A 23,393-nucleotide genomic window follows, 5' to 3' on the forward strand; every position below is an offset into this window, starting at 1 on the left:
ATTAGAAGAGATAAAGAGCAACCAGTAAGATGTTAGAAACAAATGCAAATGGATATAATCTTCCAGTTAAAGGACAGAAATTGTCTTCAACTATACCTCAATAAAAAAATAAATGTGTATTATGAAAAAAATGACAGAAACTGTCAGATTAGGGGAAAGATGAGAAAATCCATCTAATATGGAAGAGACACACCTAAAATATAAGAAAAGGCTGTTAAGCAATGAAGAGATATACCAAGCAAATACTAGACAAAAGTCAGGGTAGTTATTTTAAGACAAAATATTAAAACTGACTCAAGAAATAGAAAATCTGAAAAAAACTATTAAAAGATTGAATCAATAATCAAAAAATTCCCCATAAAAGAAAGCCCAGGACCAGACAGCTTCATGAATTCTAGTAAGTATTTAAAGAATTAACACCAATCCTTCTCAACTTAATCTAGACTAGTTTCATACTGACTTTATGAAACTACTTGATTCTGAGGATTTGGATGAAACAATGTTTCTACTTGTGCTTGATTTTTCTAAAATAGAACATTTAAGAATAAATACTCACCTTGAGGATTCCTGGGAATCATCTGTTACCATACCTTCCCCTCCACATTCCTACAGCATTACTATCAAACCACCACAAAAATTAAAGAGAAACTTAAAAAATAACAAAATTGACAACTGTGAATTCATTAAAGAAATCATTAGGAAGAAGATGTTAAGTTCTGTGGTTTTATAATATTCTTACAATATTTGAATTTTAAAGATCTTCTCCAGAAACTTTTTTTAAATAAAAGTTTTATTGGAGAAAAATAGAACCACCACGTACACAGGGAAAAGAGCACAAAAATTCAACTGATACAGAACTGAAAGTCACAATTATCCAATGTTGTTTGCGATTACTTTTCAATTTCTTAAACAGCTCCCCTCAATTTGTTTAATAGTCTCACCAATTTTTTCAGCTGAAATAGCATCAAGTTTTCAAAAAATTAAGAGCCTCAGGGAAGGGACCAGCTTTCAAGATAACAAAGGTAACACCAAGAGTCTCCTAATGGTACCAATTCTACCTAAAAATTCCTTAAGAGTAATTATCGAGTCTGGTGGAACAGTCTACGTATCTCACAGACCATCAGGGATGAGTTAGAACACTGACTTAGATGGTCCAGTATGGAGAGAGGGCAAAAAAATAGCTGCATTTCCTTGTCAGATAAGCTCAGTTAAGGAAACCAGGGAGGCTCTAAGAAAATACAGGCAGGGCTTCCCTGGTGGCGCAGTGGTTGAGAGTCCGCCTGCCGATGCAGGGGACACGGGTTCGTGCCCCGGTCCGGGAAGATCCCACATGCCGCGGAGCGGCTGGGCCCGTGAGCCATGGCCGCTGAGCCTGCGCGTCCGGAGCCTGTGCTCCGCAACGGGAGAGGCCACAACAGTGAGAGCCCACGTACCGAAAAAAAAAAAAAAAAGAAAGAAAGAAAAGAAAATACAGGCAATGGCTGCTCAAAAATAGTTAGGAAGGCATTCTAAATACCACATACTGTGGACAACAGTGTGTAAGTTTGATGTAGTTATAAAGAAAACAGGCAACTTTAAAAAGAATAGCTGGTCACAGGTCTTTGAGAACTCAAGAAAACAATCAATAGCAAACACAAGAGCCAAAAGTCTCAGTTGAGGGTTAGGACCTAGGTATTCTTCTTAATGGTTCCAAATAGTCAAGGAAATACACTGCTGCAAAAAAGCATTAAAGCAGGCTTCCCTGGTGGCGCAGTGGTTGAGAGTCCGCCTGCCGATGCAGGGGACGCAGGTTTGTGCCCCGGTCCGGGAGGGTCCCGCATGCCGCAGAGTGGCTGGGCCCGTGGGCCATGGCCACTGAGCCTGCGCGTCCGGAGCCTGTGCTCCGCGACGGGAGAGGCCATGGCGGTGAAAAAGCATTAAAGCAGTTCTGATTTTTTTAAAAATCAAAACAAAATTTCTGCTTTTCCTCCAAGATCAATTCCCTTCAAAGCTTCAAGGAAAAACAAACAAGGAAGCAAAACAGAACCCCAAACCCCAAAACAAAAAACCACTGATGGTAAAAGAGAAGACTTTTACTCACATTATCAATTTGAAAAACAATACTTCTGCTATTTTTTATGTATGAACAATCCTAGGACATTCCCCTGAAAGGTAGGTGTCCAGTGGCTATGAGAACTCTTTATCTTCAAGCAATTTTGAAAGGAATAAGATCAGCATAATACAGAATTTGAAATTCCCAACTAGGGGGTGTATGGGGGAAATGAGGAAGGATCTAGTTCTATCTAGGGCTTTAGGAAGTTAAAATAAGGATGAAAGGAAATGCTTATATGCCAACAAAAAGGAGAGTTGAGGTGCTTCCAAAAAAAAAACTTTGGTAGAGAAAATAGGAATGCTAAATCCCAGGAAGCCTGTAACAATCTACAATTGGTCCAAGTTAAAGACAAAACTGTCCAAACAACATTAAAGTCTAAAGGAAGTTGAAAACTAGTTTATGAATTTTTGCTCTTGTAAAAAGTTACACAACACGTGGGTTTTGGTCTCTTTTGCGATGTTCATATTATATTCATTTTTAATATGAAGAAAGAGTTGGATTTTTCTCTCCTACCATGTTCTTCTAGTACAACTGACCAGCAATTTTCTATTTCAGCTATTTTTATAAGTACCTGTTAATCAGCACAGTAAACTCAGGGCTGAACCATATACACACATCCCATGGGAACATTTTAGGATGTGTGTATACAAGACTATGTAAGCAACTGTCCCTCTGCTTGAAAACTTGTTTCCAAATAAAATTTTTAAAAACATCCCTTTCAGTGTAACAGAACATTACTTAGTAAAATATCAATAGCTATGACAACTTATTTTTCTCTTCAAGGGAAATCACAAAACAGGTGAACAACCAAGTCCAGGGTGGTTTTTCTATTTGATAAATACATCCAGAACTCTGTACAGTAAATAAAGTTTGCATGCAGTTTAAGTATCTTTAAATGACATTTTAAGCAAATAAACCTTTTGCTTCATAATTAATGGTGTATAAGAACCCCCCTCCTCTTTTCTTTAATAGCCATAGGGACCTCTTCCCCAGTTCCAAATAGGAATCATGAAGACCAGGTACTTTCTTAAGAGTTTTCTGCACATCATACTAAATAACATGCAAAGAGTTCAACAACATTCTTCTTAAAGGTAAGTATTACTCTTTAAATGGGCATGTTAACCACTGAAAAGTCACTCAACTATTTCCATTACACTGCTTCATTTGGTCATTGGTAGTATAAAAGAAGTCAAATAATAACAGGTTAGTTTATCCACTGGTTACTGTTTATGACACCAAATGCTCCAAGGCCAACATTTTATGCAATATAATTGTACTGGTTTGGATTTTCTTTATCTCTTTCCATGTAGTCCCGGTCAATTAAGGATTCTATTCTCTTCTTAAGATCAGCAGGCTGTAAGAGAAGGCAAATTTTCAGTGCAAAGCTCATGATCACTAGCTCAAGCCCATTTACCAATACCCCAAAAGAACAGTTTTGGCTCATTGATTTAATGTATTTAATCTCCTTAATATTTTTTAATTTTTATTTTTTAAATCTCCTTGATTTTTTAAAGAGGAAAGTATAATGAAAATAAAGCAGGTTAAAAGATGTTTTTACACTATACATACATTGTCACATCTTATATTATTTATTTACCTGTTTATCTATTTATCTACCTATCTATCTATCTATATCTATCTATCTGGCTGTGCTGGGTCTTAGTTGCGGCAGCATGAGGGGTCTTTGTTGCTGAGTGCAGGATCTTTAGTTGTGGCATGTGGGATCTAGTTCCGTCACCAGGGATTGAACCCAGGCCCCCTGCACTGGGAGCGGGGAGTCTTAGCCACTGGACCACCAGGGAAGTCCCCTGTCATACTGTTATACAATACTTTACTTTTCTATTTTAAAGAGGTCTTCTAAGAACCAGCTATTCTCTGCACAAATACAAAAGACTACCATAAGTTCACAAAAGGAACACAGTATAGTTTAAGGAAACAGAATGCTATTTAGTTTTGCCAAGATAGTTTGAGAAAATAAGTAGACCCTAAATTTGGACAAAAGCTGGTTCTCAAAGTCAGGTTGCATATTTATAAATTAAATAAAAAATGTACTATGGAAATCACTATTTACAAGAATACTACAACAAATGGTTTGATAAGTGAAGTATCATCTAATTCAGATCTTCGTATTTCAGGTTTAACTGTTACCTGCTATAAATGATTTGAATTTTTGAATCCTATTTGTTGAAAAATCATTGAGAAAGATTATAGCTTATTCTCATGATTGCATTCTTAGCTCTTGGGTAACAAAATTCCACTGTCTTTTGTATCTAGCCTATAAAGACAATATAATCTTGCTTGCTAACAGTTTTTTAGATTGTGTAAAATGGCTACTTGATCAAGAAAGGTAAAAAGGGAAAGTAGTTTGATGGGGCAGCCAAAATTTCACCAAAGTTTGAATTCCAAGATTTGAAAATCAAAATGACTTTCTCTTATTATGGTGAAAGACCTAGAATATCAGCACAATATTTATTACAGTGATCCTCTACCTTCCCTAGCTAGCTAGCATTAGTGATCTCTCTGGCTAGAGGTGAAATGATTGTTAAGGCAGAACATGAGGGTGAGTGTGTGGTAATGAGAAGGCAGTATTAGGTTTGGAGGAGAGAGAAAACCTACCTTATTAGCAGTGACAGCTAATGAGCACTTACGTGCCAGGCCCAGTGCTAAGTTTTACATATATTATCTCATTTAAGCTCCACAATAATCCTAAGAGATAAGTACTATTATCATCTCCATTTTACAAAAGAGGAAACAAGCTCAAGAGGTGAAATAACTTACCTAGGCCCAAAGCTCATGAGAACCCTAACAGCCAAGAGTCTATCCAAACTTTACGAAGTGTTTATCATCATAAGAGTTTGGGAATCTTCTAAAACATGAGATAAAGTCCAGTACAACACCACATTGTCTAAGGCGCTTTATTACTGGGCATTTATAATGGAACATGTCCATGTGACGACTAATTTGTTTGCCAGAACTATCGCTAAGCTTTAAAAAAGATGCCTAATGATTACTAGTTATCTGTATAGTTTTTAATGGACACTTAACACAAGCTAACTAAATAGATTTAGCTTAATTAAAATAACCAAATCTGTCAAATAGCTAGGTATTTCAAGGAGAAAAAGGAAACAAAAATAACAAAGAAGCTCAAAAAAATAACGTGAATAAACTTGAAAATTTCAAAGACTCACTTAGCAGCTAAACTTTCAGGTATAGGAGCTTTTATAAATTGTTTTCCCCTTTTGTCACAGATGCCCACATATGCCAACAAAGGTTTTTCTGGAATCATATATATGAGCATAAGAAATGAAAACTTTTGTCCCTCCAAATGGTCTTGAGGTTTTATTCTATGTTTGTAAGACTTGTGTCTGAAAAATCTAATTTTTATATATAATAAACTCAATATTTTTTATATATAAGCAGCTCAATAATAAAATACAGAAGTACCTACCTTTACTGGAAATTTCAACTGGTTGTACACTTCTGAAACAAGGAGATTGTGGCTAAGTGTCTTTCTCATCTTCATAATTCGAACAATTGCAGCATCAATTTGATACTGTCTGTCTTGAAATACTCTTTCTGTGGTGCTTGCTTGTTCCTCAACCTAACAAAAAAGTTTTAAACTTAGGAACTGTACCTGAAGTGAAACTTGATTACTTATACAAATTGTACATTTTAGGGACATGACACAGTTAATGCTTTAAATATGCTGAACTATCAAAAGAAACCTTATAAATACTGACAAGGACAGAAAAAACCCTACAAACATAACTCCTATCTGGCCTAATGTCCTGTATCAATGAAGTAACACCAATATTAGTTAATAGAAAAATACCATCTTTGAGCTGCTTTTCTAGAAAGAGAAACAGCTGATGCAGAATTTATCATTTTCTTTTACTCTCTTCTCAAAATCTTAATGTGTCACAAGAGGTTATTGACCAGATTTCTGTACGACATTAGCTTATCTGTAAAAGTGACCGATTCTGACATCTGACTCAAAGTATGATACTAACCAGCTAAGCTAACCAGTAGTCAAACTTTTTTTTTAACATTTTATTTTATTGTATTTTATTTTTTTGGCTGCCTTGCATTTTCGTTGCTGTGCAGGCTTTCTGTAGTTGTGGCGAACGGGGGCTGCTCTTTGTTGTGGTGTGTGGGCTTCTCATTGCAGTGGCTTCTCTTGTTGCAGAGCATGGGCTCTAGGAGCACAGGCTTCAGTAGTTGCGGCTCGCGGGCTCTACAGCACAGGCTCAGTAGTTGTGGTGCGCAGGCTTAGTTGCTCCGCGGCATGTGGGATCTTCCCGGACCAGGGATCGAACCCGTGTCCCCTGCATTGGCAAGCGGATTCTTAACCACTGTGCCACCAGGGAAGTCCCAAATTATTTTTCATTAATTTTTATTTTGTAATATATAAATCAGAAACGCACAGTTTAAAAAAAGTCAGTTAACCAATTCTAATGCTAAAGCAAGAATGTTCCTCTTTAGCACCTAAATTAAAAGAGTAGTTTGGGCTTTTCTTTTTTGTTGCCTCATCACTCGGCATGCGGGATCTTTATTCCCCTGATCGAACCTGTGCCCTCTGCAGTGGAAGCGCAGAGTCTTAACCACTGGATTGCCAGGGAAGTCCCTAGTTTCGGCTTTTTGCAGTTAGTTTCTTTCTGATACAGCACACGTTTTAAAATAACATAGTAATCTAAGGGAATATCACGCCTTTGATGTGAATGTTAACGAGACGGGAACTTGTTTGCGACCCTGACTTCTATCCCTATTATAAAACTTTTTCTCAAGTACTGCATTAAACCTTGTTGGAATTGAAACCAACTGGTTTCAGGAAATGCTGCAGTTGTTGGTTTCCTTAATAAAAATCTCTTACAAATTCAAATGGTAAAAACAAACAAAATATTCACTGTTGATCAAAGAAACACTAACTAAACCTTCCAATTTTTCACCAAGCAAGCTGGCAAAGATTAAAAAAAGAAAATATAATCTTTAGTGCTGGCAAGGGCACAGTAAGACAGGCACTCACATTAGACAGTGTAAATTGGTCCAATCTTTCTAGAACACAAAATGGCATAACGTATTCAGACTCTTAAAATGTTCACACTCTTTAACCCAAAAAATCTACTTCCATGGTAAATTCGTAAGGAAAGGATCAGAGAGATTAAGATTTAGGTACAGAGATGTATCTTGCTGTTTTATTTACAATACTAAGAAGTTATGAATTTAAGTGCCCAACAATGGACATTGGTTGAATAAATTATTATAGCTGTGTAAAAGAATATTGTGTGGCCATGTGCCATTTTATAAAGATGCTTAATGGCATGGAAAAATTCTAAAGACTTGGGGCTTCCCTGGTAGCACAGTGGTTAAGAATCTGCCTGCCAATGCAGGGGACACAGGTTCGAGCCCTGGTCTGGGAAGATCCCACATGCCGCGGAGCAACTAAGCCCACGCGCCACAACTACTGAGCCTGTGCTCTAGAGCCCGCGAGCCACAACTACTGAGCCTGTGTGCTACAACTACTGAATCTCGCATGCCTAGAGCCCGTGCTCCGCAACAAGAGAAGCCACCGCAATGAGAAGTCTGTGCACCGCAACGAAGAGTAGCCCCCATTCACTGCAACTAGAGAATGCCTGCGAGCAGCAACGAAGATCCAATGCAGCCTAAAATAAATAAAATAAATAAATTTTAAAAATTCTAAAGTCTTAATTTAAACACACAAAAAGCAGGATATAAAACTATCAGGCCCAATTGTGTACACCCCCGCCCCCTCAAAATCTGCAAAATCAAATACTGAAATACACTGAGCTAGATATAGGCATAGATAATGTTAATGTTAGTGGTAGTATTCTAGGCTAAAACCTTCTTTATAAATATTTATTATGAACATATATAATTCCAGTACATTAGAATGAGGAGAATGCAAAAGAAATACCGTTTCTTTCATCTGAATTTGATTGATCTTTATCCTGAAAAGTTTGTGCTTGAAATCATCGTTACAAATGAACTTGTCACCATCTTCAATATCTTTACCCTTTGGATTTTTCGCCAGAACTCTAGCTTTGCCACAAGCCAATGACTGCAGTGTTCTTCTTAACTCCCCATCCTCTGAAGAAGAAAGACTGGCTTAGTTATTTGTTACTAACTCATCAACACGCACAGCTACATTCAACCTCAATCTAGCTTCTACCCCACCCGTCTAATAAAACTGTTTCCTTTTTTCCCCAAGATCATGAACAACTTCCTCTTTGTCCTATCCAATGGCTTTTTTCCTGGTCGTCCGTCCTCTAAAGGCTTCAGTTATCATTCCGAGTGAATAACCACCACATCTTCAGAAATGACATCTCATTTTCCCCAGTCCTACATTTAAAGGATACCTCCAGCTGGCTCTTTTACTATCATCAATTTTAGTATGTCCAACGTTTTATTCATCATCTTCCCCATAAAACTGTTTTCTTTCCAATTGTTAGTTATGAATCTACCAACCCCCTCTGTTGAGAAACCCTGGAATCATCTTTTAACTCTTCCCTCTCCTGCATCCTCCACATATCTAGTAGTTGCTTCCTTAGAGATGCTTCGTCTCTTCTCATTGGCCTCATTCTAGTCTAAGCTCGTTATCACTTTACGCCTGAATTACCCCATTAGCTTCTGGACTGGAATCTCTTCATCCTTCAAGCTGCCCTACTATCTACTGATTATAGGCAAGCTGCCCAAATAAGTCACTTCCAATATGTCACACACTTGAGATCCTACAATGTATGTTTCACTTGCTAGATCTGTAAGGCTCTCCATAGCTTACCTATCTAACTTTGTATCTCACTACTCCATGCTGCAGTTAAACTTTTTATGACTCCTGCCCACACTGTGCTGATTCCTTCCTCCACGCCTTTTCTCATGGTATTTCCTCTTGCAAAATATGCCTTCTCCCTAACTTAAATCTGAAGGCCCAGCCCAAGTCCTACCTCCTTCATGAAGGCTTTCCCAATTGTGCCAGTCCAGAGTTATCTCTTGCTTCACTGAACTCCTAACACACTCTGTCAGCACCACAGATTGGTACTTATTGGTTGTGAAATTGTCATTTCTCCCTTTCCCCATGGTTGTAAGTGCTGAGGAGGGGGATTATCCCTTTATAGTCCCCCCAGAGCTCTTAACCAAGTGGAGTGCACATAGTGGACACCGAAAAATGCATGCTAATCAAACGATTCAACACAAACCTATTCCGGTAGCCTGCTTGATCTCTTCTAAACTGAACTCTTCTCCCTCATTAAACATTAGCAGCACCAGTGTTTGAAAAAGAGAGACCTGGAGTTCCTTTTTACCCTGTTGGAGAAACAACAGTGTTTAGCCATCATTTTTTTAAAAACTGCATGAAAATTAATCAAATAACTAATCTCTTACTGGAAAAGCATTTTTCAATTAGTGGATTTAGAAACTCGGATTAACATTATCCAGAAAGGCCAGTATGTTCAGTGTAGGGTTTAGGTGTGATCCTACCTAAAACAGGAGGAAGGATTGGGTGACCTTTCTACAGGTCTTTTTTTAAGCCTTATAATTAAAACAACAAAGTAATGAAAATTAATAACTCGGTTTTATGTGTCATTACAGATATTTATCATGAGCAACAAGAAATCACTATTTCAATGCATTTTCAACTCTTCTGATTCAGATTAGTCATGAAAAGCTGTAGGATTTTTTGAAATTGATATAAGAACTGTTCCCCTTAACGCCCACTCTATTCTCTAGCTCCCAGCAACAAGAAAAGAAGTTTCCTGTCAAGAAGTGCCAGCGTGGGGGCTTCCCTGGTGGCGCAGTGGTTGAGAATCCGCCTGCCAATGCCGGAGACACGGGTTCGAGCCCTGATCTGGGAAGATCCCACATGCCGCGGAGCAACTGGCCCCATGTGCCACAACTACTGAGCCTGCGCTCTAGAGCCTGTGCTCCGCCACAAGAGAGGCCACGATAGTGAGTGGCCCCCGCTCGCCGCAACTATAGAGAGCCCTCGCACAGAAACGAAGAGCCAACACAGCCATAGATAAATAAATTAATAAATAAAATTTTAAAAAAAGAAGAGGCAGCATGAATTTTGCATCCACAGGTGGGGAAAGGGTGTGGGAGAAAAGGGTTATTGGTTTTGGTTTTGCAGCAGGGCCCAATCAACAGTGGAAAAGACCACATTCTTATAATATACACAGGGCTGTGACAAGCTATCACTATCTCATGTAGATATTCAGGACAAATTTATAAAACACCTTAAACCTTCAAATTAAGAGGGATGACCTCAATATCAAAGATGAAGGTGAAAACTAAGTTTGGGGAACATCCACTTACCTCTTTAAATTCTGCCTTTAGCACACAGTGTCCTAGGGTTGACTGCCACTGAAGTTTCCTGCCACTATGTTTGCCTAGGTAAAAGGTCTTGAAAATCTCCTGAAGTTTTACCATCTACAATAAATAAAACAAAACTTTATTTAAGCTCTGTATCCAATATCACGTTCACCACTTTTTATATTTATCTGGTGTAAAAATTTCTGGAAGTTTTAAAGACTATACAGAGCAGGTCCACTGATCACTTTGATGTAAGGTAATAACCACCAAATCTAATGGCATTAATCAGTCTTTACACTCTCTGATCTGTCTGCAACAATTTATCATCCCCTCTTTTGGAACATTCATCTCCAATGTCTTCTGTGTCTCTGCAACATGCTGGTTCCTTTATCTCATCATTGCTTCTTCATTGGATTCCCTCACAGGTATCTCTTCCTACCACCTACCAAATGTGAGCCTTTTTCAAAGTTCTGCCTTAGGCCTGTTCTTCCTGTTTCCACATTCTCCCTCTTAATGAGGGAGATCTGCTCCCTGGGCTTCCATGATTATCTCCATGGAGGACTCTCAGTATCTATCTCTCTAGCCTTAACCCTTTTCTAAGCTTCAGTCCTGGGTTAAGACATTTCCCCAGGAGTTAGGTTGGATTTACTCAAGCATCCATCACTCAGCAGTCCAACCCCCAGGTGATATACGGACAAGAATTTTTGAGAGCTGGGCAGAGTGATGGGTACAATCTGGGGAACTGAAAGAAGAGTCAAGCAAATTGGCCCTGAACTCAGAAACTTGGCATCTTTAGCTATGCTCTAATGATATAAGTACAAGAGTAATATAAATAAAAGAGTAAAGTATTAAAAACAGTTGACATTTGGTGGTGGCGTGCTTACTGACAACAAACTTTTAAAAAACTACATATTTTTCAATGATAAGCAAAATAGAAATGTCATGTATTTCTATGCTTATAACTCAAGTCCTAAACAGCAACTCTTACCTCTGGTGGTAAATGAACTTCCATAGGCACATATGTTGGCCAATAACCCATCGTCAGGATATTCACAGTTAATTCAATATTCCCAGGTACATTCTGGTTCTGCATATACTACAATAAGATCAACACACACACTGAGATCTTAAAAAATAAAAGTGCATACATTCCATGCCATAATAATGACCCATTTAAGAAGTTCCCCATTACAAAACTACATGTGAATACTGACGATCTTTAAAATAAAAGGCAACTATTAAAAGGATTATAAATGAAGCCTATATTAAGTGCACTAGAAAAGTACACTGGGTAACATTTTGCTACAATGGCACACAAAGATCACGTGACTCTGTTAGAGGCATTAACGACTTAAATAAATAATTTCTCACATATGACTGGGCTGTTACGGGATTTCTTCTCCATTCCTTTCCCCATACCACCTGCAGTCTCCATCTCTGGAGACCCCTGTGTGGCTTAGAAAACCTGGCAGCAACCCCCATTCCTCACCCCACCAGCCAGCCCAAGTCTCTGGTTTTTCATCTGCTCCACTGCCTGTTTGCAGGGGGTGGCCTGAAATGGGGAAGGAAGAAGGGGAAAGGGCAAAGCAAATAAACCCTGTTCTGTAGCTACTACAGGGCCCATGATCCTACTGACCCTGATCTTTCTCGAGTCTTCCACTCTCATTTCCCACCATAGCAATATAGTGGTAAAGAAGTCATTATTAAAACCCTAGGAGAGGAAAATCTACTTTGCTATCACTATTACCTATAATCTCAAAAATTTAAAACCAGCTTCTACCAACATCTGCAAAACTATGGATCTAGCTTTTCATTCCCAATGTCCCTAAAGGCCTTATACAACCACTCTATCACTTCTCCTCCCTCCCCATCACCAGCTTTGAATATGCAACTCACCAACAGCGATTAGATGCTAGAAGCCCTGTTCTCACTAGCTATAGCTTTTCTTGTCCTTACTTCTGTTCAATACATTTTATTTCTATTTTTGTGTTATCTTGGGTGTATACTGGGAATAAATTTTGAAGTAGGTCAAATATACTTACATTTCATTCGTGATTTTTTTCCTCTACTGTGACTATCATCTAAGTTGCTATGAATTATTTATAACAAATACATGTTTCTATTTATCCTCTTCAGTACAAACCAAAGTAAGGAGATAACTAAATACATTTAAGTTGGAGGAATTAAGTAAGAGTTTAACTCACTTTTACCTGTTTGAACTGAATCATGATGTCTTTAGAAAGTTCCATGTCTTTAAACATTCCTTCAAGTTTGCTGGTGAAAGCAGCTCCACATTCTATTAAAGATGTTTGTACATTTACAGTATTTTAAAGTGGTAAAAACACAGAATTTAGAATTGAAAACATGAAATATAAAACTTACTTTAGCATGAAATATGATCTGTAACTATTCATAAGAACAAAAAATCCTTACCCCAAAGTGTATGCCCCACTAATTCAGAGTCAAATCTTTAATCCTGTAGTAACCTTATCTACTACTTAGGCATAAGATAAATGGGAAACTTTTATACAAATAATAAAAGAACAATGCTTTATTTAAAAAAAAAATCACAACAGCTCTGGATATGTAAATAGGTTGGAAACCTAATGAGCTTACTCAATTTACGTTTTTATCATACGAACATACAATGATTAACAAAAGAGGCAACTGACTGAAAGAGTTTTAAAAACTAAGCTAACATTTTCTCTCAGAAATCAAAGAAGAAAAGGAACAGAAAGAATGACAAACATACCATGTTTAAGTTTGGACAGCATTGATTTTTCAGCATCCACAGATGCACTCTTCCCAACTAACAGGCGCTTGGCTAAATCTTTCTTATAGAAGGCTTCAAAAACATCCTTGCCTATGTTAAATAATAAAACACAACTCTCATAATACTCCAATATAAGGTTTTGACAAAATTGACTCAAAGTGCTTAATAAATCGCACCATTACTCCAAGTTATTTAAATTTATAGATTTTATCCAAGTTTGCTAAATGCAAGAAACATTAGAGGTAGGTTTTTGTGCCAAACCTTTCAAAAGTTCTTTGCTGTAAAGAATTAAGACTGAATTAACTTTTCTTTAGAAAAGCTTTAGTCAACTAGTAGCTTTAGCATCAATATTCTAGAGATTAAAACAAGTAGCAAAATTCAAGGCTCTTAATAGTGGAAAAGTCAAAGCACAAGGCAATTAAGTAACATTCCTCAAGTACCCCAATAAATTAAATGCAAGGAATGTAACAGAATTTTAAATAGCTAACCCCCAAATAAATATACCTTCTAGGTTGGTTATACTCGCTAGTTTCTCTGTTGAGTGCTTTGTTTTAAAAGAAAAATATTAAAACAAAAATACATACCATAGATAAATCTAAATATAATCATAATCTTATCCAACATTTTCTCAAGTTCTTCATCTGTAGCTTCTTTGTTGCCTGCGCGAAGCTTTGAATCTACATACTTAGCTAAAATGGGGGGAAAGTTTGTTGTTTAGTGATCATGTATCCATAAGGTACTGGTCACTATAAATACCAAATAGGAGTATGATACACTGACTTTTTCAATGTTTCACATGTATACATGCATTTTTAAAACAGTCTCCAAAGTCAGGGAGACCAAGTGACTTGTTCAATGTCACAGAGCTAAAAAATACAAGAGTCTCAACTCAAACCCAAGTCTTCTGGCTCCACATCTAATGTACTTTCTACCATACTGATGCTTACTAAAAATGGGATATGCGGGATATGGGTACCCCGGGGGCAGGGGGTGTATACAGCCCTGTGCTGGGGTCATCAAAGCCATTGAAAGACATGGCACATCTTCTGGAGTATTCATTTTACACTGATGGTAGGCAATCTTAAACCCTTTTCTATTAAAACAAACCAGATACATTACAGAGTAGGAGGCAAATTTTGCAAAAATTTTAAGGGTAAGTAGTAAATCAACAAAATTTCATCCTTTTGGGACTTCCCTGGTGGCGCAGTGGTTAAGAATCCACCTGCCAATGCAGGGAACACGGGTTCGATCCCTGGTCCGGGAAGATCCCACACGCCACGGAGCCACTAAGCCCGTGTGCCACAACTACTGAGCCTGCGCTCTAGAGCCCATGAGCCACAACTACTGAGCCGACGTGCCACAACTACTGAAGCCCGCGCGCCTAGAGCCCATGCTCCACAACAAGAGAAGCCACCACAATGAGAAGCCCGCGCACAACAACGAAGAGTAACCCCCGCTCGCCACAACTAGAGAAAGCCCGCGCGCAGCAACGAAAACCCAACGTAGTCAAAAATTAAAAAAAAAAAAAAATTTCATCCTTTTGGCGAAGGACCTTCTCAGCTACCTCCTCCTCGACATTAAGTGGTATCCAGGTGGGAAAAACTGAGAACTGAAGTATACCACACCTTTTACTCTAAATGGGCCCAGATTATTAGGTTTATTTTCATCCTGGACATTCTACCTTTCTCACTGGCAACTGTAATTTTGTGCTACCCTTTCCTGGAGCCCTATGTGTGGGCCTCAAGAAATGGCACCCTGCCTCACCTCTAAATTGCAGGAGGCTTGTAAAACAGCTATCAAGCTTTTTATAAATAAAAGTAAGTAGGGTCTTACAAAGAAAGACCATGTTTGACATGTGGGTTTTGAGATATTCTTTAGCATGAAGGACTTATTCCTTGCATCCAGCTTCTTAGAAACCACCAAGTATGCAACTCCAAATAAATTAGGTGTTAATATACAAAACCTTGTCAAAATTTCAGGTTAACTGGAACTTTATGAGTAAAAGAAGAACAATAAAGAACCGGGAAAAGGGACTAGAGAAATACCTATAAGTTCAGCAGGTTTGTTTGGTCTTTTGTTAATGAATGTTTCAAATGCTTCTTTCATGGCGTTGATAAATTTTTCATTCTTCAGGAAACAGATATCAATTATATGGTCAACCTTATCTTTAAAATCCAGCAATTCTTGAACCATGGTTTTATCCTTTTCAGGATTAATTACAATAGTGCTACCAAATGCCTAAAGAAACAAAAATGACTTTCTATTAGAATTTAATTATCTACAATGAAAACAATCCCCCAAATCATATTTTAAGTAGATACACATACTTTAAAATCTCAAAAAATTAAGATAAACCTGGCTTTGAAGTCAATAAAATAAAAAAATAAAGTTATAAAACATCCAGACTGATGCCATTCATCTATAGTCATAAAATAAGTAATGGCCACTGGCTATGTAATATCATAATGGGGCATTATTGTAGAAGTCTCTAGGGTCTTTTTCCTACTTTTAAAAAAGTCGGGTTGAATTTTTAAAAAACAGCAATCTGCCTTCAGTGTAAGATCAAAGAAAGGAAAGAAATTTGGATCCAAAAAAAGCCCTCTTCCTTTTTCCACATTCACTGCTATAATTATTGGAGCTAGAAATCACATCAGACATCACGAAGAGAACTGTTTTATTGCTAATTTGCCACACAGCTATCATTCTCAGGTTGACTGTTCCCAAAATGCCCATGACTTAAAAAAAAAAAAGGATCTAACAAATAATTCTTGCTGATATGTACTCTAGATGTATAGATTATAAGCCATGAGAGAGAAAAAAACAGGTTAATGTTAATACCTTAATGTATTCAATCCATTGCTGCAAGAGAACCTGAACGCCACCTCGAACTCTACTGAAGAGCTGATACAGGAGAGATAAATCTTGAATTCGGTTTTCATCAAGGAGGCTATTTAAACCTGAATTTTGAAACATTTGGTATTAAAAAAGTGAACAAAAATGTCAGATATTTTAATGAAAAATAAGTTATTGTGATACTGGTCTGAACTATGACTAGTCTGTGATTTTAATACAGAGATGTGCTTTGAATTAAACTCAAAGAAACAATCACCTTTCCAAGTGAAAACTAACTATAGGGAACTTTATATAAAAACAAAAATTGTGTAATGGTTTGTACCATTTAGCATAGTAGATGAGATGTATAAACCAACTTATAAAAATTGGTTTACATAAATACACATTATAAATACCTCATATGTGCAATAGCCACATTATATTTGCATTAGTATACACATATATATATTTCAGAGTATTGGATATGGCCTGTGGTATATCAAAAACCATGCATCAATAGGCCAAGTTTAAATGAAGTTCTAAAGTATTTGATTTTCAGAATGAAATAAAAGTGTAACTGCATTAATGTACTAAAATACCTTAAACAAAAGAAAAGATGGCTGGAGAGAAAGGTAAGACTTTTTTGCCTATTTGTAGCATTGTCAAAGTAAAATTCAGGGTATACTCATAGATCACTTAGGATTAATAGAAATGCTTGGTTTTATATGCTAGAAACAAAAACATTTCAGTGCAAAAAGGAATGCATTTCCTTATTACTTCAGTCTTAAAAATTAAATCAAGAATTCCCCAATTCCCACTGTTTCTTTACTGGAGTTGGTAGTCTCCTCTCATCTCACTCCCTGTATCTTTAAGTTAAGGAAACAGGCACCTCCTGAAAGTTTACTGTGATGAATAGGGAAAAGGGGTTGTGCCCCTCCTCAGAAATGCAGCCACACGCTACCAAACTTTTAAAAGGGCAATCTTTAAAAATTTTTCTACTTGTTTGCTGCTACCATTTTAAAAGTAATCTCTTATTTGTAAATTACCAATTACCTTTCTGAAGAATTGCTGTTAAGTGTTCACCTAGAAGTTGTTTTTCCACAGTAGCAATTAATGACTTTCTACAAGGAAAAAAAAAGTTTAGAACTATTGACTTTGACTTTCCTGAAAATTTATAGTCTCTCCTGGGGGGAAAAAAATCAAATAGCTCATTATATGTTAATTTCAATATTCCTATTCCTATGTATAAATTTATTGTGCTCAGAGTTACTCTACTTTATGACTAGAAGGAAAACATTGCATATTTCAGAATTTGTTACATCACAAAACAAATATTTTAAGGGTCTTGCTATGGCTGGCTTTTCCCAAATTTCTCTGCTTTCACTAGGAAAGTAAGGAATTTATCTGTGCTGCTTACAGGAACTCCTTGGTTGGTAATATTTAGGAAAGCACAGAAATACTTTCTCCTATGAACACCCACTGAATTTTAATCGGCCTGAAGATTTCAAAGATCACATTAGCTTGTAATACTATTTTTTAATTACATCCTAAACACATACAGACAACCAATTATCAAATCCTTGATTAAATCTAATTAAGTAGGGAAAATAGCAACTCGAAGGTTGCATTATGAAAACAATTGTTAAAGACTCAAGATACCTGAAAACAGTTACTAACATGTTTGGGGATGCCCAAAGTGCCTTAAGTGATTCAACAACACAGGTTAAGGCTATTAGGCTGAGCATGTAATACTTACTGGGTGGTCTGATCTAAGTAAGTAATAAGTCTGTCTGCTTCTTCTTCTAGACGTTTGTTAACATGATGAAGATATTCAGGAACCTACAAAGATAGTTTTTTATATTATTGTTTTCCTCCCCATAAATCATTCAGAAAATGTCAACTCCAAAAGATCCTGGAAGCAGCCCTGTCAAATGTGACAGGGTTGAATCATATGTAAAATTATAGGTAGAGTTTATGATCCAGAATTCTGGCCTTTAAGAAGAGAGAAAAGAAAGGAGCACCTAAGTGAGAGAAAAGCAGCATAATGTTGGGAAGATAAATGCAAAGGGAAGCTTATGTTCAATAAAGTAGGGTCTATTGTGAGACACAGTGGATTTATTAATCATGATTTTTAAATACCTCTCTTTCCTGCATTAATTTTTGGCCTTCGGCTGCATAAAGTCGGTTAGTTTCTTCCAAAAATCGTTGTTCAAAAGAATCCTGATAAATCTGGGAAGGGATAACAAAATAAAGGAGTTCAATTATCCAATAAATGTTTATTGAATGCCCTTAATGGGAACAGCACTATGAGTTTGGTTTTTATTTTTTGGCCATGCCTCGCGGCTTGTGGGATCTTAGTTCCCCAACCAGGGATCGAGCCTGGGCCCTCAGCAGTGAGAGCGTGGAGTCCTAACTACTGGACCGCCAAGGAATTTCCCTGAGCTTGCTTTTTAAACATCAAATTAGGGATAGCAATCAGCTCTGTAGTAAGTGAAGTAGTTGACTTACTTGCAAATCAGAGAGCATGCTTAAAAGGCTTCTCAGTAAACTTCTGTCAATTGCTTCACCATTCCTTTCCCTCTCAATCAAAAGAAGAATGCCATCAATTGTCTTATTCTGGACTTTTTGATCACTTATAATATGAGCCCTAAATAACTCCAGTCCCATATCCCTAAAATAAAAAATATATATAATTTAAATTAATTGACGACAATACCACTTCTGGAGAGGCTTAACTTCTCACCACATGTTAGTTAGGGTTCCAGGCTTTGAAGCAGCAATTGTAAAAGTATAAAATCCACACATTTAATTTTAAATAACATTATTAGATTAAAGCATACAGGAAACTCATTTTGTCTTTAATGAAAACTGAAGCTAAATTACCATCTTCCTCCATAACTAAGTTTTACTGTATTATTTTCTTTGGTGGATTTCTTCCTTGGTCAAATCAAGAGGCAAAATTAGTTCAAAGCTATAAAATGGTCTTCACTGTACTGGTAATGAAGGCTTAATTGCTCATTTGTCATCTGGCTTCAGTACTCAAAAATCAGTAAACTCTGATAATTGCTGTAGGTAGATGCTAGGCACATGATGGGGGGAAGAGCTCATTATACTCTTCTGTTTTTGTGTATACGTGGAATTTTCCACAATAATGTTAAAAGATAATGAGTGAAATCTTGATCAGCAACAAAATGATGCACACTCAGACAATCCAGAGCAAACTTTAATCCCCTTGGCTAACAAAGAAACTTCTTCATAAGTTATTATATGCCCAGGGAATGTTAGCTATCTCCAATATTAGCATAGGCAAAACATAATTAACAAGGTAAAACTGCTATAAACAGAAGTCTAGAAGCCAAATATGAGTTTTTAGGAGAATATTCACAGTATCACTCTCTTCTATCAGTGTAATTAAGATTTGACTATGATTTGTTACAAATCTTTTCATAATTTTTTTCTGGTATCCTTACCAAATGGAGGGTAGCATTGAATTTTGAAGAACGTAAGTCCTATCCAGAAACAAAAAAATGCTCCTGATCATGATCTGCCAATGAAAAAAAGAAATCAAACAACTTTTTATATTTTGTGAAGCTGAAATATTTTATAAAACAAGATTGCAGGGTTTGCTTGTATATATACCAGACTACTAGGATCAAACATGCAGATAAACACATCTGAGAATATGCCCACACCATTTTTATTAAACCATTAATAAACCTTAATTCTTGCTGTAGTTTCCGGAAAAAAAAAAAGACACTTAAAATGGTCTATGACTTCTTTGCAATCTGAGAAGCAACTAAAAATAAAAACAGAATAAAGGGGCATACAATTTTTCCTCAGCAACAGTCCTCAGGGTGAAACTGCCTTAAATTGTATACGTGGGATTTTGGGTGGGTGGGATGGATTTTAAGATTTTTAATTTGCAGAATATAAGGTTTAAAATAATACCAGATTAGGGAAAAAGGAAAAGGTTGTGATCTGAATAATCTAAAATGCAGAACCATCAGGCACCTTCACAAGTAACCAAATAGCGAGTGGGATAGCCATCAAGACTGACAGGCAAAATGTAACTTTTTTAATGAGATAAATACTTTTTGCTTAAGTGCTACAAAAATAAAAATGATCGTAAGGTGCAAGTCATTCTAAAATACTGGTTTACCTGTAACTTGCAGTTTTAAAATAGAAAACTCAACCAAAATTAGTTTCAGTCCCCCCATTGCAAAGCTTTTAAAACTAGCATTCCTGTATTTGAAGAAACTTATTTTAACTACAATATTTAGCTGAACTGTAATGCTTTTTCCATCTTACCATCTGTCTGCAATGGTTCTGCCAACATCTATCGATCTTCTTTAGAAAAAGAACACTATCCAATGAATCCGTGAGATATACGTTAAGGATATTTTAAAAGCGCTTAGTACAAGTAATATATGCAACGTAAGAGCACATCTGTCTTAAATACGGAATGCCCTAGGTACTAAATGAAACTAAACAGCACTTAATTATGAAACAAAATACTACTTCTGAAACTGTAAAAACATGTTAGATCCCACTAAAAAAAAAATACCTCCAAAAACAAGTCTTAGTGGGACTTCCCTGGTGGCATAATGGTTAAGAGTGAAGTAAGTCAGAAAGAGAAAGACAAATACCGTATGCTAACACTTACATATGGAATTTAAGGGAAAAAAATGTCATGAAGAACCTAGGGGTAAGACAGGAATAAAGACACAGACCTACTAGAGAATGGACTTGAGGATATGGGGAGGGGGAAGAGTAAGCTGTGACAAAGTGAAAGAGAGGCATGGACATATATACACTACCAAACGTAAGGTAGATAGCTAGTGGGAAGCAGCCGCCTAGCACAGGAAGATCAGCGCCTAGCACAGGAAGATCAGCTCGCTGCTTTGTGACCACCTGGAGGGGTGGGATAGGGAGGGTGGGAGGGAGGGAGACGCAAGAGGGAAGAGATATGGGAACATATGTATATGTATAACTGATTCACTTTGTTACAAAGCAGAAACTAACACACCATTGTAAAGCAATTATACTCCAATAAAGATGTAAAAAAAAAAGAATCCACCTGCCAATGCAGGGGACACGGGTTCGAACCCTGCTCTGGAAGATCCCACATGCCATGGAGCAACTAAGCCCATGCACCACAACTACTGAGCCTGCGCTCTAGAGCCTGCGTGCCACAACTACTGAAGTGTGCACGCCTAGAGTCCATGCTCCACAACAAGAGAAGCCACCGCAATGAGAAGCCCGAGCACCACAATGAAGAGTAGCCCCCGCTCACCACAACTAGAGAAAGCCCGCACGCAGCAAACGAAGACCCAAACCAGCAAAAAAAAAAAAAAAAACAAACCAAACCAAAAAACTGTCTTTGAAAAAAATGAAACAAACAAACTAACAACAAAAAAAAACAACAAGTCTTAGGGACTTCCCTGGAGGTCCAGTGGTTAAGACTCTGCACTTCCACTGCAGGGGGCACGGGTTCAATCCCTTGTCGGGGAACTAAGATCCTGAAAGCCACTAGGCCAAAACAACAAAAAACAAGTCTTAGACATAACTGAGCATTGTGTTTTCAGTTTATTATTTCCCAATTATCTTTCCTCAAAAAGAGTAAAGACATAAAGACATTTTATTTATTTACATTAATAGCACAATGTAGATTTGGACCCTAATTAGAGATAAAAAGTCAAATTTTGCATCTTCTTACTCCAGAGGCAAGATGAACAAAAAATAAATCTACAAAACACAGGCATTCCATTTCAAGCTGGGTTTAAAAGTGAGGGACAGAGAGGGAGGGATAGATGAAAATACAAGGTTTTTTGTTTTTAAAAGGATATTCTCTGAACTGATGAATTTGTGCTTTGATGTGATCTTCACAAATCTGTCTCAGCTGTTTGTACAAGTTTGCAGAAATCTTGTAAGAACAGAGATTTTCCACAGCCTGCAAAATTAAACACATACTTTCTTACGGAGTGAATGGGGAGGGGAGGGGGGATTTCTTGATTATTTACATCAAATTCCTATTATTTGTTATTTCTACCATGTCGGCTTATTAAAAAGGATTATTCGTCCATTTAAAACACAAGGTAAGGGCTTCCCTGGTGGCACAGTGGTTGAGAGTCCGCCTGCCGATGCAGGGGACACGGGTTCGTGCCCCGGTCCGGGAAGATCACACATGCCGCGGAGCGGCTGGGCCCGTGAGCCACGGCCGCTGAGCCTGCACATCCAGAGCCTGTGCTCTGCAACGGGAGAGGCCACAACAGTGAGAGGCCCTCGTACCGCAAATAAATAAATAAATAAAATAAAACACAAGGTAAAATAGCAAAATATCAACATGGGTAGTGAACATTTTTCATAACCAGTGTACTATACCAACCCCCCCACACACAAATTAATACATTTATTGTGGCAGTACAGGTTAAGGATGGAGGGAATCAAGCCAAATTCTCACCTTGTGAAGACCAATTTGTAACAACTGCTACATATAAATTCTGTCTTGTTCTTAAAAATGTTAATTGTTTTCATAAGCAGAATTCCATTTTGAGTTTGAAAATAATTTCACCAATTGTTTATTAGATGGGCTGGGTGGTCCAACCACTACTGAAATAAAATTTGTTTATACTTTCTTTGGTTTTCCTGAACAGAGCAATGCAGAATTTATTGCTAGCAGTATTATAATGAGTATGATATAATTATACACAGGGATTTTTCTCCAACATTGCAGCTTAAGAATATTTAAATAAATAGAGGTTTTAAAATTTGCACAATGGGATAAACATTAATTGCTAAAGAAATACTGAATTTTTACTTCATTCTAATAGTTGAATTGGCCTTTTATACTCAGATCCAAAAGGACAAACGAGATTTCAGTGAGTTTCTTCTTATGTGCATCAAAAGACTTTCAAATTTAATACAACAGGCATGGTAAAACTCTTTGGATGAACTCTGATATAATCTACAATTTCAACTATTAATGACTTAAGTATAACACCAGGATTTTTTTCTCACCACAACACAAGGCAAAAATTCCATTAAAATTGACTCTAAGGGACCATCCAAGTCCTCTTGGTTGGAGTGGAATTTTATAAATATGTAGCTGGAAGTCATATTCCCAGCATGCACGTCCAGCAAATAAACTAGCAAATGAAAAGAAAGCTTAAAGGAAACCACTTATACCAAAGGAGGAAAGGCACTACACCTTACCAGGAAACAGCAGACCACTTAGATATAGCAGCTAAGGAGGAATAAGAAGGCTAAGTCTCTGCTGGCCACCACTTTCCATGGGGCCTTCGGTCAGGCCACAAATGCCTAAGTGTGTGTTTACGTTTATTTCATGTGCCTGACTGGTTCACATTAGTCCTCTAT

The 23,393-nt window shown here is 37.2% G+C and overlaps 1 protein-coding gene across 5 annotated transcripts in view; it reads right to left on the reverse strand.

The window, feature by feature from the left end:
* Positions 1 to 440: 440 nt before the first annotated feature.
* The window catches only part of CUL4B (cullin 4B), a 38,868-nt gene continuing 15,915 nt past the window's right edge, over positions 441 to 23,393 (reverse strand). For 2 of the 5 annotated variants that reach the window (XM_079910676.1, XM_079910674.1), the window contains exons 4-21: positions 21,866 to 21,969; positions 20,328 to 20,397; positions 19,490 to 19,563; positions 18,528 to 18,690; positions 18,159 to 18,248; positions 17,776 to 17,858; positions 17,073 to 17,140; positions 16,026 to 16,144; positions 15,233 to 15,425; positions 13,772 to 13,876; positions 13,167 to 13,277; positions 12,619 to 12,710; positions 11,403 to 11,510; positions 10,418 to 10,531; positions 9,304 to 9,409; positions 8,025 to 8,197; positions 5,541 to 5,693; positions 759 to 3,446 (exon numbers count right to left, since the gene is read on the reverse strand). In XM_079910676.1, coding sequence (XP_079766802.1) covers positions 3,351 to 3,446; positions 5,541 to 5,693; positions 8,025 to 8,197; positions 9,304 to 9,409; positions 10,418 to 10,531; positions 11,403 to 11,510; positions 12,619 to 12,710; positions 13,167 to 13,277; positions 13,772 to 13,876; positions 15,233 to 15,425; positions 16,026 to 16,144; positions 17,073 to 17,140; positions 17,776 to 17,858; positions 18,159 to 18,248; positions 18,528 to 18,690; positions 19,490 to 19,563; positions 20,328 to 20,397; positions 21,866 to 21,969 — 2,022 coding nt within the window. In that variant the 3' untranslated portion in view covers positions 759 to 3,350. Of the gene's footprint in view, positions 3,447 to 5,540; positions 5,694 to 8,024; positions 8,198 to 9,303; positions 9,410 to 10,417; positions 10,532 to 11,402; positions 11,511 to 12,618; positions 12,711 to 13,166; positions 13,278 to 13,771; positions 13,877 to 15,232; positions 15,426 to 16,025; positions 16,145 to 17,072; positions 17,141 to 17,775; positions 17,859 to 18,158; positions 18,249 to 18,527; positions 18,691 to 19,489; positions 19,564 to 20,327; positions 20,398 to 21,865; positions 21,970 to 23,393 lie in introns of all 5 variants that reach the window. The other 3 variants (XM_079910675.1, XM_079910677.1, XM_079910678.1) reach the window with 3 other exon arrangements.

This window comes from Stenella coeruleoalba (genome assembly GCF_951394435.1).
Source record: "Stenella coeruleoalba genome assembly, chromosome: X".
Classification (NCBI taxonomy): domain Eukaryota; kingdom Metazoa; phylum Chordata; class Mammalia; order Artiodactyla; family Delphinidae; genus Stenella; species Stenella coeruleoalba.